Source organism: Aspergillus lucknowensis, assembly GCF_044049455.1.
Source record: "Aspergillus lucknowensis strain CBS 449.75 chromosome Unknown BJX67scaffold_86, whole genome shotgun sequence".
Classification (NCBI taxonomy): Eukaryota; Fungi; Ascomycota; class Eurotiomycetes; order Eurotiales; family Aspergillaceae; genus Aspergillus; species Aspergillus lucknowensis.
In genome coordinates, this window is record NW_027263630.1 from 23,657 (window position 1) to 38,211 (window position 14,555).

The window sequence follows — 14,555 nt, forward strand, 5'->3', positions numbered from 1 at the left end:
ATAAGTTTTGATATGCCTTTACTAATAATCCTTGGTCCTTTCCTAATATATCAGGTCCTGGTATAGATATTAATTAAAGAAATTTCTCAGGCCTTTAGTAAGTTTTTAAGGGTTTTTCTATATAGCTATAATAATATTATCTATTTAATAAGCAAGCTTGTCTTTGCTAGTTTTTAAAAACTCAAGTTATTACCTCTAATATTATTTATTTTTGTGTAGTCTAGTAGCCTATGGCTAATACTAGCATAGTATATATTTTTTAGTATTATTTTCTTGTAAGGCTTTTTCTTTTAGAATTATAAACCTACTACTAGGTCCTTTTTTGCTAGGTTTAAGGCCTTCTAGCTATGTTTTATATTATTTATTAAGTAGGTTAACTTTCTATATAATTACAGGAAAGTTGCTATACTCTCCCTCTTAAACTAGCTTGTTATTAATAGCTTTATTATAGTAGAACCTACCTATTCTCTTAGCTTTTTCTTTATTAGTTTATAAAATTGTAGTATTAAGCTAATATTTTAGCTGGTATAGTAATTCTTCTTGGAGGATTCTATCTAACTATATAATTATCTTTTTAATACTTGCAAGAATTTTAGTAATTATCTTAAGTATTCTTTCTTTCTTATATATCTTGCTAGTAATATTAGTAATTTACTTAACATACCTTTTAATATCTATTTCTATTTTCCTAGGTAGCATGGCTATTGCTTCTAGTAAGTTTAGTATAAGGTTTAGATTCTATTTTCTAGTATTTTATCCAAGTTTATTCTAAGCTACTAAAGGTATATTTTGCCTTCTTCTAGTAGTATTCCAAGTATTGTTACTAGTTATAGCATGCTTATCCTGAGCTAAGGCTCTCCTAGCCTCTTCCAGGGAATTATTAGTTATAATAGGTATCTTACTAGTAGTATTATCCTACTTTCTAGTTATATTTAATATTATAACTTCTTGCATGGCTCTTAGTTAATATTATCTAGCTTCTCTTTGGGATCTCTAGCCATGCTATTTCTACTTCTTGCAGTCTACTATCCTATAACCTGGTTTGTTATAGGAAAAGTATAGGTTTTCTTTTTAGTAATAATCTTGTTCTATCTTAGAAATTATTATATCCAAGTCTATAGGTTAAGGTCTATATAGATTATTATTCCCTTGGAGTCTAGTCTAAAATTATTAGTTATTATTAGTATAATAGCTACTATATCTACTCTAACCTCTTTTAGAATAATATCCCCTATAGTTCTATTAGCCTTGTTATTCCTTTAGCTCCCTAAGCTAGTTTCCTATCCTAGATACTAGGTTATATATCCCTACTAGGGTATCAAGCCTAGATAGAAATACTATTTTTTCCTGGATATTATAATCTAGGGCCCTCTTAAAGTAGTATATAAAAGTATTGTCTTTCCATGTTAGGTATAATATGATTTGTTAGAACTCTAAGATAAATATACTTATATCCTTTCTAGATTAGTATATCTTTCTAATCTATCTTTTAGTATTACAGGTTTTATTAATATCTTTAAAAACATGAGTAAGCTGCTTCTTGAAATAGTTATAGCTTGTAAATAGCTACTTAGTATTATTAGCTAGCTTGTCTTTATCTTTTCTAGCTTCTTACTATTTTTTTATAAAAGATTTGAACTACTTATATACTTTCTCTTTAAGATAAGTAGATGTAAATATGACCTTATTAACCTTGCTAACTAGTTTATCTTAATTAATATTAATAAAGGTCTGTATTTGCATAAGGAAGAAGTATAGCTTGGTTTAAGTATTATTAAAAAGTTTAGGTATCTTGACTTTCAAGGCCTTGGCCCTAAGTTTAGTTTTAAATATAAGGATATAGTTCTAGAGCTATTCTAGTATTTCTTAATATTTCTTAGAAGTTTTATTATTTTTGGTTATATTATTCTACTAGTTTAGGTTACTAGTAACCTAGTTAATAACTCTAGTTTATTTGTTAAATTATGCTTGTATTCTAGTAATAGTCTCTTGCAGGTTTTTACTCTCTAGAAATATAATAACTTAGTGCTAGTATTAAAATATTATAATAGTAGCTTTTTAAGTTAATCCAAGATATAACTTGTACTAACTAGTGATTAATTTATTATTAAAGTAATAACCTCTTGTATGCTTCTAACCCCAGGCTCTCACACGGGACTTCTAAAGGGTTTAGATTAACTAGTCTTACCTAATATGGTCATGTTTAATAAGTATAATAACTTATTATAGTTAGGTTAAAGTCAAGGTAAAAGGGTAGGGCCAGCCTATAGTATATATATTATAGCCTGTAGAATAAGTATTAGATAAGTTACTTTATAAAAATTTTTAGAACTAGTTACTCTAGAATAATAGTAGTATTAATTATAAAAATAAGAAAGCTAGATATAGTAGTAATAAATATTCTTAAATATTCCTAAGTTTTTACTATTCTCCTACCTCTAAATAATATACTAAATAGTATACCTAATTAGATTGCATGGCCTTATATACTATTCTCTTATTATTAAATAATATACTAAATAGTATATAATTATATGGTCTTTTACTAGAGTAACTTTGTTTATTACATCCTTAGAATAATTTAAAATTCTTTCTTGTAATAATTCCTATTTTCTTTATTCTTGTAATAGGCTATAGTAGTTATATAGTAGCTATGGTTTTAAATTATAGTTTTTCTATTATACTTAGAGAATATATAGTATTTCCTTGTAATAGTAATTATTATTTATATAGGCATGTAGTCTATAGGTTATATTCTTATAGTATTACTTGTTCTTGTCTTGGAGTTAGATAGTATTTAGGTTTATTAGTTTATTATCAAGGTTAGATTTAAATCCAGAGTGGCTTTGGACAACCAGGTCGCGGTCCAAGGCTCCTTGACCTTAGTTTTCTGCCTTGTGGCTCCGCTCCGCTGACCATTGGCTGAGGGTTCATAACAATCTCCTACTTATTATAGAATAGTTAATACAGTATTCTAGGATTAAAGTAGGTTCTTAAATATCTAAAAATCAAAATACTCTATAATATATAGTAGTTTATAATATAGTAAAAGTAGCTTGAGTATTTTTTAGATAGGGAACTAAAGTTAATATTTTAAATACTTATAGAAAGATGCTACTTGGTCAGGCAGTTCTAATATATAATATAATAATAGTCTATATGTTACTAAATCATAGTATAGATATTAACTTCGCGAATACTAAAGGATAGATGGTGTTATATATTACTGCTAAGAAGGGCTTATACTATATTATTAAAATTCTTCTTACCTATAAATAGATCTAAATTAATACATGTAATAATATAGAATCTATAGTATTTTACTATACTATAATATATAGCAGCCTTTTTAATATTAAGCTTCTACTTGCTAAACCTGATATTAATATTAATATTACTAATAGATTTGGATATATCCTACTCTAGCTAGCAATATATTATAATTATAGGTTAATAGCTAAGAGACTTCTTACCAAGGATAATCTAGATATTAATACTATATATATCTTGACTATAGCTCTTTATAATATAATTAAAAAGGATAATATAAGTATCTTTAAATACCTCCTTTAATATAATAAAATTAATCTAAACTTACTAGACTTAAATAGGTGGATTTTACTAAGCTATATAGCCAAGAATAGAAATATAAAGATTATTAAATTACTCTTAACTAGGCAAGATATTTAGGTAAATAGGGTTAATTATAATTAGCTATTATCTTTATACTTAGTATTAAGGAAAAACTATATTACTATAGTATAATAGCTCTTAGCTTCTAAGAAAATAAATCCTAACCAAGATTATAGGAAAGTATTACTACTACTTATTTTAGCAGCAAAAGGGTATATTAAAATTACCAAGGTACTTATTAATAAGGATGGCTATTTAAATATTAATACTAGAAATACTAAAAGGTAGACTATACTATTAATAGCTGCAAAAAAAGGGTTCTTTAAAATAATAGGACTACTACTCCAAGATAGTTAAACAATTCTTAAGTATCACAACTATTATAAATAAATAGCCCTTAAATAGGCTATAATAAATAGATATAGATTAGTAGTTAAGTATATTACTAATTATAAATATATCAAGAAACTAATATTAATAGATAGCAAATAAATAATTTTATCTCTTTTAATATAGTAAGAAACATGCAGGCTATTATAGGATTAAAAGCTTTATTATAATAAATAGATTACTTAACACGAGTTAAAAATTCAGGTAGCTTGAATAATAATCATACTTCTAAGCCTACTCTATCCTACTACTTAAAAAAACAAGCAAGCTCAAGCTTTTATATATCTTACAGGCAACTATCCTTTAACTATCTAGTAGATGGTTTAAACTTTAATTATACTATAATACTATAGCTACTAGGATTTGGAATATTTAAAAAACTAATTATCCCTCTAGCTAAAACCTAATATATATATAATTACTTATATATATAATTCTTATACTATCTTCTTAAAGTTATAGCTTATTTAAGAAAAATATTAAAAGACTTCTTAAGAAATATCTTTTATAACCCTTTTATACTTTCTATAATCTTTCTTGCTATAGTAGGTATTAAAGCCCTATCCTAATATAATACTATAACTATAACATACTCTAATCAAATAAACTCCCAGGTTAGATAGTTAGTAGTATTTATTTTATCTATTATTACTAGTATTTAAGTTAGCTACCTAACTTACTCATAATAGAGCCTTACCTACTTGCTCCTCTATCTTATTAGTTTAATTATTATTTTTGGTACTAATATATAGCAAAGCTATAATATTATAATATACTTTATTATTAGTAATTTAAATATTTTAATAATAGTAATAATTAATGCTAGGCTATGGGCTGCCTTTTACCTATATTTATATTTAATTTTTTGTTAGTAAATAACTTAGTTTATAGAAACAAGCCCTCCTGCTAAATTACTACTACCAGCTCTATTTTAATCTTAATAGTTATTATAAGTTATTACCATAGTTATAGAAAACCATAATTTATTTATTTCTACCTGCTAAATTGTTTAGATATTCTACTTTAGCTTAATACCTTAAGATAATCCTCCTGCTAATAATAAAGCTAATATTAATAATCTAGAATTTCATACTATACTACCTTTATTAAACTATACTAAACAAGTTTAAATTTATATAGATCCTGCTATTAATTATAGAGAAACCCTTTTATCCACCTTCTAATCTACCCCTGCCTATAGAATTAAGGTTAAGAAAATAGTAAATACACGCGCTTAAGTTATAGCATATCTTTATTATACAAGGGTAATATATACCTATATAGCTAGCCTAGAAGATAATTATAAAATAAGTTTTAACTAGGATAATATCTTAGAAGTATTAAACATTACTAATAAATAATAGAAGGCTAGGAAACCAACTAGGGAGACTAGTATTATTCTATTTAACTATTTAGTACTACTTCCTAAAGGGATAACATGAATATCTACAGGTTTAAGCAGATTTGGTTATATTTTATTAGTATATTCCTTTTAGAAATAGCTAAACCACTCTTTTAAGACCTTAGAAGATAAGGAAAGAAAAGATAACTATACTATATGCTATAGAAAGAGTTAGATTCTAAAGTATAACCTACTAGGCTAGGTATAGACTTATATTTTAGCCTACTTGAGAAATTAACAACAAGACTAATATATAGGCTACTATAACTATATATACTATACACTTATAGAATATAATCTAGTAATCTAAGGGGTGATATCCTCTATAGTAAAGTAGTACCCAATTTCAAAGACTTTATAGAATTTAGGCATTACTATATTATAATTATAATACAAAAAATTATTCTCTTTATTAATTCAACTCTAGCTATATTATTAATGCTAGGCATAGTAGAGTCCTACAGGCTAAGACTAAAAGATCATCTAGCTAGTCTTAGTGCTTGCCCTTCAACATCTATAATAACTTTTAAGTTATTATAGTCCATATCTACTACTTTCTTTTAAAGAAGTAAATAGGGTAAACTTAATAAAATAGTCAAAAGGGATTTTAATGGCGGTGCCACATTTTCAAAAGCAAAGCTTCTGGCGAGAGTAATACTTACAGCTAGTATACCATATGTTATACTTCAGGCCTTGCATTTCACACCCCCAGAATTTCGGCTGCTGGAACCAGCCGGGTATGCAGATATACTTTCAGTAACTCGTTATATAGCTTGAAATTAATGATCCAAACCAAGCACAAGTCCCTTCAAAGCAGGGGCTGCTATTATTAGACAAAAAGTGTTGGATAAAGATCACATTATTTCTAGCCATGCTAGCATACATATATAAAGTAGAGACTCAGTTCAATCTTAATCACTAGAATCATTGTTTTCAAGTCTATCAATATCATATTATCAATTTTGTTTATAAACTACTTCTTCTACCTTATTTACAATAAAATATTTCTATCTAGAAGATGCTCATGCTAAAACATATATTGTTACTTAACCCTACTCTCTTTATTACTCTAGGAGCCACTAGGTAGTTTTCTAAAATATATAAAGGCTCTAACATATTACTAGGAAGTACTACTTTAAAGACTTCATACAAAGATAACAGTCATAATTAGCTTAAATAGGAAATAGATCTAAATACATGCTTGTCTTGCAGGGATAGTATATATACTTAAGGTGCTTGCATCCTTAATCCTACTAGATATAGTTTTAAAACTTGCAAGATAACTTATATAATTAACCAGGCTATAAAGTATTTTAATCTGAATAAGAGATTTATCTTGTAGTTTATGTACTAGGGTATAGTAATATTAACCACCTAATATGCTTATTATTATATAGACGAATTTATTAGCAACTAGGATGGCACACTTCATTATAATAAACTAGTAACTATAACAGAGACTCCAACATTGATGGAGACCCCAACGTCAACAAAAACATCAACAGCAATAGAGACCCCAATATCAACAAAAACATTAACATTGATAGAGACTGTAACATCAATAGAGATAATAGTATTGATAGAGACTCTAACACCTATACAGGTAATCATAGTAATAAGAAACCTAATAGTAGCTGTTTAAAAAGGGCTAATCTATAAGTAGAATGATTTATTTATAAGCATTCCCTTAACATGCTCAAGCAATAGTACGCATACTTGTTTCGGGAATACTATAGGTCTCTACAACCTAGGAACTTGGACTATGCTTCCACCTTGTCCTACAGCATGTCGCCAGACTAGATCCGCATACTACTGCATATAGGATACTGTACTCAGTCACTGTGAAATATTCTGCTTGCAAGAGCAATATTCAGCAACTCACAGACCGCCCCGAGTGCGCGTAGCATGGAATTCTATATTCCCAAGTCTGATTGATGTGCAAATACGTCCAACATCTGCAAGAATATATGACCGAACGTCGTGAATGGAGGATTTAACCTTGTACAGGTACGCGTCGCTTCGCATTATCATTGGCACTTATTCTTATATTGTTCTGTGCTAAGCCCTATGCAGTGGAATGGGCCGCCCTCCGCAGCTGGGTAACCTGTGGTGTCTTCTTATTCCAAGACAGGAACTGCCAGGTTGCATTGCTTCTTCCTGGCAAAGCAAGGCCTCATGAAGCTGCTGCCGATCTCTTCTTCACTTGTTCCGTGCTGAAGAGCATGGCTGAAGGCTGGAGATTTGGCCCCCAATCTGGGTTCTGCATGGCATTGAGAGGTGAAGATTGTCAAAAGAACTCTGAAGGTATAAGGATACTTTGCCGTGTTTTTTCTTCTAGCCATGACAGAACTTGTACAGGTACTATAAACCTTAGCTCTTCTATTGTATCTATCTCATACTCAATATTATTAATGTTTTAGCATTGTTACTCGTGTGGAGGATGATTAATGTCAATTGTTTACTGTTCCTCTCTTGGGTGGTAGTACTTCTAGGGATAATCGTCAGGGACTTCGTCATGCTGCTACAGCCAAGAATTTATTGCCCCCAAACAAAGGCCCCAGGGTCATCCTACAAATATTCTTGGCCTAGTATATGTGTGATGGATAGGTAGTCGGCGGGAATATCCCTATTAGGAACACAGCCAAGGCCGGCCCCCAAGATCATCCTACAAATATTCTTGGCTAGTATATGTGTGATGAAAGGTAGCGGCGGGATTATCCCTATTAGGAAAATAGCTATGGCCCCCAACTTTATATTGTGATACCAATTGATATTGGGTGGAGCAAGGGTAGGTGCTGCGAAAAATACCTCAAATATCTCAAATGCTGAATTGATACCTTAGAAGCAGCCGGACAAATGGTTATAAAAGAAAGGGAGACTCCCCGTTGAGTGACCTGATTATCTCCCGAACAGCAATCCCAAAACAAAGAACTCAATCCCAGTATTCAACCAAACCATTTATATGTATAGTCTCTTCCCCTTCTTCCTTCTCCCAAGGGACGAACTGATAAAATCATAGTCAACGGTTCAAAATGCGCTTCACTACCATCACCGCGTCTCTCCTTATCTGCCTTTCAGGTACCCTTGCTGCCAGTATCCCTTCTGCCGACGCACTCGATGCTCTCCTTGAGAAACGTGATTGCTCGTGCACTTGTGTCGACGCCTGCTCGAACAACTGCTCTGCCTTCGGGGGTACTGCTGGCAGCCAAATTTCTGCAGGCCTTTGCCTTGTAACGTGTGGTGATTCATGCGGGTGTGGTCCGACCGAGGTGTGCAACAATAAGGAAAAATATGAGGCAGTTTGCAAGAAAGTAAAGGAGGAGGCGGAGGACTTTATTTGGACTCTAGTAAGACCGTATTGCATTGCCGCGGGAGTGGATATCTAAAGGCCAGGAGAATACCTGTCCCTGATTTACTTCTATTCATTGGATTGCTGGGGGAGATTTCTATTTGTATCCGGGAAGTTTACTTTTTTTTATCCTTGTACTTACACTCGTTTACTAGTCCAACCTTAATCGACAATACTTCCTGGTGAGAAGGGGTATTTTCCCAGTAGTCGAGCGAGATAGTGTCTCAACTTCCAACAACGGGAGGCCTGCTGGGTGGGTGAGACTTGCAATTTAGGTCAGAAGGACAAGGACGACGGTGAGCTACTAAGGTCCAATAACAAGGGAGGATGGCTTTGTAGCCCGTACAGAATAAGGAGGTTGTCAAGCAGCCCAGCACCTGTGGTTAAGGTACAGCAACCACTGGGAATAGTTTTAAGGCTCAGCATGTGTTAATCTATCCCAGGGTAGCTGGATCCCTGAAATTAGGATATATCAAGACCTCTTCTTTGTTCTCTTATTTGCAGCGCCAACAAAGGCAAACGGGGTCTCTTGGTCCCACAAATGTTTGAGGTCGCAGGTGCGTGGGAAATCTAAATTGGGCCGAGGGCGGCGACATGCGACAGTTCCATGCACTCTCTCAGCATGGTTCATCAATGCCAATTTACTCTCTAACTGCTCCTTGTAGATGCTGCATTTAACCCGCATGTCTTTTGGATATTGCGATTCATGATCAGTTTGGCTGCGTGGCGGAGTTTGATTCCGATGCTCTTGGCCCAAATTGTTCCCTCATGGAGTTAGCCCTAAGGCCTTCCCCAAGCTCTCCGGCGGTGTTTCGTTTCAGCCCCGTGTCGCAATTGTCGTCATTGCGATATCATATGGGTGGTTTCTAAATCGCTGCCTGAAATAATATACTCCAGGTTTCTTAGCCTTGCTACAGATTGCTTTCTTACAGGGAAACCTTGGGCTGGACAATACCCTCTATACTTTCTTGGTAATAGACAAGTTAAGCAGAAATACTCCCAGGACTTTCTCAACTTGTCTTGTCTGGGGTTCCTATTCTACAATTTAAATAGCTTTTTCCTAACCTAAATTCGCCATCTACTATATAGTAAATACATTATGAATGCTGAAGATCTGGATGGAAGGCCTAACCTTGTACTCGCCTTGGTGACCCCTTCCACCCTGTGATTGACCCCATGAAGGTTTAACGCGATTCATACTAATCACGATCCCTTGTATGATCCCATTTCCCCTAGTATGTAGCCCAAGTATCCTAATAGAAAAAAGAAGTCTCTAGATCTTCCTAGAGTGAAATAATAACCCCCTTCCTCCGCGCCTACAGCCCAGCCCTCCATTCATATAATATTACCCAGGACGACTTCCTCACGTTTCTCGACAATCTGAATGAAGTGTGGATGCGAACCCTGTTCTACAAGCCACGAGTATAGCAGGGTCTGTGATGGGCATGATCCACCCGGTTGAAATTGCGGGAATGGTTATCGAGACGGTATCGGAGGCTGCAAGCGAGGGAAGCTCATACCTGCAGACGAGGAGGTATTTGAAGAAGGCCAATGAAGAGGTCTTTGGTCCAAGGGGAATACATGTGAGGATTTGTGGGTTTGACGAGATGTTGGAAGTTGTGGGCGTTTCGGGGATGTGGGCTAGGGGTTGATCCAGCCCAGCAAGAAATTTGGTTAAGTAGTATGGGTATCAAAGAAAGACACCATGGCATTGCAACTATATCTGAATAACTGTAACGCAGGTATGAATAAGATGCGCTAGATAAGTAAAATGAGGCAGAATATGCGTGGAACACAGTGATATATTGCAAAGCTAGAGGACTAATCGCTGGCCTGAAGGAAGGCCAGCGGCGCTGCTGGAATATCATGCATGTGAGCTCGCTTAGTAGCGTGGCTGCGGAGCGCCGCAATACAGGGGCTCTAACAATAACAGACTATGGGATTGGATCACAAAACAACTAGTGCATGCACTGCCACCAACACAGTCACATTGATTAAGAATACTACGTTACCAATGGAATAAGAAATACGACATCATGGAAGCCGCCACAATTCTGCCTTGTGTCTCTATCTGAGATAGGGGCTGACCTTTCTAACACAAGGAGAGTCACCAACAGGTCAGCATCTCTTATGCCCTGTTGATTATTGATATATCCAGAATTGGTGACTCCAATATAGAACTCGTCAATTTTGGTGATATCAAACCAACCGCGTCTATCATGACTAAAAGAACAATAGTTATTCTATTATTCTAGTTTATTGAGAAGAACCTGCACTTACAATCGATGTACTGTGAAAGGTATAGGCTCTATGCGGATTAACGACTCCCCCTCCAGTTAATTCGTTGCACAATTATTGGCGGCCTGGTCCGAATCAGTAGGAGCCACCGTACCTCACTCGAAGGGACTACCTAAGGTGGTATACCAGGTTGGTAGTCGGAATGGTGCTGTAGCTAACCATAATGAATAAGGGCGCTCATTATTTCCTATATGTTTCACCAGTTCTTTGTGATCAATAAAACCTCAGCATAAAGTTGGAAAATATGACCATTGCACGTTCAGCAATAAAGTATACAGTACAGTGTTGTTGTTGTTGTTGTATTCGTACGTTGGGAGCGAAGGTTCCCATCAATCCGGTGGAGATGCCCACCCTTTTTGGATGTCTGCCACTCTTTTTCCCATTCTTTGAGAATCCTCTTGCGGATGTGTCCCTTCGCTCGCGAAAGTAGGCGTCGGAAGGGGTGTTCCATGCCGGGGCCTACTACTCAGAGGTACTGTAGAGTCTAAGGGTTTTATATATGCCACCTGAAGTTATGCCAATCTAGCGGACATACTGTATTCTAACTACCTTTCTTGGATGATATTGCGCAAGAAAGTGGTTTCAGATTCACCCAATACTAATCAGAGTTCAGGGATATAATCTGAGTCTATATTGCCCCCACTTGTATACATGGTCTTATCTTAATAGTCTTCCTATTTTCTTCTCTTTGGTAGAAATATACTATATATATAATATTCAGCAAGCTCTGCGCTATTTATTAAAACACATCCCCTTTTAGTATCAGTTCTTGGTATAAAGCTACTATAATCCTCTATTCTACTAGCAAAGACAAAGTAAATTGCTCTATTTACACAATAAATCCTATAATTATTCCATTTAATGTTTTAGTTGGTCAAAATTGTTTGAGTTCACCTGGCACTTTGTGGTGGTGGTAATAAGGATCAACCAGTATTGCTTGTTTTAGGTGGGCATATACTGAGCATATCAAGTTACTCACGAACTGCGATGACTTCAAAATTGTCATCAGAAAATGGGAAAGACATTATTTAGTTAAACATACAACTATTAGGATATTATTAGCAGGACAATTATTGATGCTAATAAATATTAATTAACCGCATGTCTTAACATAATATTCTATTATAACAAGGTTTAGTAAAATAGTCTATTAGTAAATACTAATATTCAAATAACAATATTATACAGCCCATACCATTATAGTACTTTATATTAACTATAATTAGACTAAATATCTGTAGACAAAACCATAGACATGTTTACTATTAAGCACTATTCATCACCAAACGCCTCTATACTCTTGATCATAGTCATGACCTAGTATCCTAACCTGGCAAGGAGCTGGAAAAAGGGGTAGCTGCCAGCTCATTTACTCCTCCACCCCCCTATAATCTATTCTAAGTCCTACTTTAATAACTAGGATATTAAATCTATACTTCTAGGACCCAGCTAAGAAAAAGACCAGGATTAGCCTAGTTAGGGATGCAATAGGGTAAATTCAGGTTTATATAGTTAAACCTCTTCTTTAGAAATAATACAAATGCTAAGCCATAGTTAGATTTATCTCAATACCTAGATTAAGGCATTTATTTTATGCTAGATATACTGTCAAGATTAGAGCTAAATAGTTCTATGTCAGCCTATAGAATAGAGGGCCATTACAAGGAGATAGTAAAGTATTTTAGTATTCATTTATTCTGGATCCCACGTTGGCCAATCCATCTATCCCATAGTTCCCCCAAACTACATTGGTTTTCGCATCATGGCTTGCGGTTGTCCGCACAGCAGCTCTTTTTAACTACCATAATTGTAAGTCTGTTGACCACTGTTACATCACGGATGCAGCTAGCGTATCATTAGGGATTGAGTCAGAATAGTTTGTGTAAGAAAGACTTCTTTCCATTTTGTTTCTCTGGTTTGGATTGGTGTAATAGGCTCTATACAGAGCGGGACGGCAAAAGGTAGCTGGCCTGGTTTTGCATCCTGGACAAGCTAGAGAACGGGCTATTTCGGAGAGCAATTAGAAAGTAGGTGTTTCAGGTCTAGGGAAAAGCAAAGAGATGAAATAAGATCGTGTAATTTTTAATTAATATCTATTTCTAAAATGGTCTGTGTACTATAACTCTACGCAACATGTTTATAAACTAAACTTTTACAGGAACGTCTATTAAATATTTAGAGATTAACACACTAGCATTAAGTACAGCACCTTAAAATATACTAGAAGTAAAATAACACATATTTAGTCATAGTATTTTTTACAAATAAGAGTTAGATACAATCTACAAGTCCAGCTCAATATTATATTAGCTTAGCATGTACCAAAGCATCTATTACATAATTAATTATAGTATTACCTTCTCTATTAACATGCAAGACTTAGTTATTTCTTTAGCCACTAATTATAGGGTAGCACAAGGACACAGGATAAACTAAGTTGTTTTATAATAAAATTTGCTTAATAATACTAGAACAATGTAAACCTATTATCTATATAGGAATAAAAAGTTGCTAATACTATAGTAAATATCAAGCAACTATGCCAGCTATGATACTATTATAACTATAAGGAAACCTCAAGTTAACTAATAAATTTAAAAACTAGAGGGTATCTTCTTGAGATTCTATATAACTGCTAAACCATGCTCTTGCACAGCCTTTGCTATCCTAGAGCCTTAGTATATTAAGACTATTAGAGTATAAAAATTTTGCTTTCTAGCAAGATTTATAGCCATTATTCTTAAACCTTATTAGTCTTTACCTGAAAATAGTAAGATAGTATTAAAGAAGCTATAAAGAAATACAGGAGACCAAGCCAGGTAGATTATTATTATCCTTGCTATTATTATCAAGAAAATAGGGCTAATAAAGTTTAAATTATGATTTACCCAAATTCCAAGGGATTTTGTTATTATACCAACTAGTTATCTTATAATCTAATTATTTAAGAGTTAACTATTAGAGTTTTGTGTTTTTTTAGTCCTCTAATAAAACCTACTTCTTCTATAAATCACTTAGTTGACAAGCAGCATCCTCCTCTTCTTTCTTGCTTAAGTAATTATGCCTAGGAGGAAGTTAGGCAAGAGCTAGATCAAGACTAGGATATAATAAAAATATAGTCTTTAGCTTTAGCAAGGTTCTATAGATAGTATTAAAGTATTCCTCTTAACTCAAGCTACTAAGATTCTTGAATTCTTTATATATATAATTTGGTGGTATAGCAACTTTAGAAACTAACTCGCCCAGTAATAGCTTGGTAGCTAATATTAGAGAACAAGAAGAGCTAATTAAAAAACATAGAAAGTTGGTTAGTCCATGGGGCTGTAAAGAGCCACAGGGTCTCTTTTAGGAGAAATTAGGGAGCAAGGGTTTGCAGGCCATATTGCTTCAATACAATTGTTATTTAGGGGGGCTAAAAAGCACCTAAAACTTTAAATACAGAAGGAGAATAGTATGGGAATAATAAATAGGCTACAACTATAT

The 14,555-nt window shown here is 33.6% G+C and overlaps 2 protein-coding genes across 2 annotated transcripts; both read left to right on the forward strand.

Annotated features, from left to right (window-relative positions):
- The first annotated feature begins 8,298 nt into the window (after positions 1 to 8,298).
- Positions 8,299 to 8,963, forward strand: BJX67DRAFT_368006 (uncharacterized protein). Its single transcript, XM_071030593.1, has 2 exons — positions 8,299 to 8,389; positions 8,445 to 8,963. Exon 2 carries the CDS (start codon positions 8,458 to 8,460, stop codon positions 8,809 to 8,811), a length of 354 nt encoding a protein of 117 aa, XP_070880637.1. The 5' UTR covers positions 8,299 to 8,389; positions 8,445 to 8,457; the 3' UTR covers positions 8,812 to 8,963.
- Positions 8,964 to 9,774: 811 nt separating this feature from the next.
- BJX67DRAFT_368007 (uncharacterized protein) lies at positions 9,775 to 10,579 on the forward strand. Its single transcript, XM_071030594.1, has one exon. It carries the CDS (start codon positions 10,214 to 10,216, stop codon positions 10,424 to 10,426), a length of 213 nt encoding a protein of 70 aa, XP_070880638.1. The 5' UTR covers positions 9,775 to 10,213; the 3' UTR covers positions 10,427 to 10,579.
- Positions 10,580 to 14,555: the final 3,976 nt, after the last annotated feature.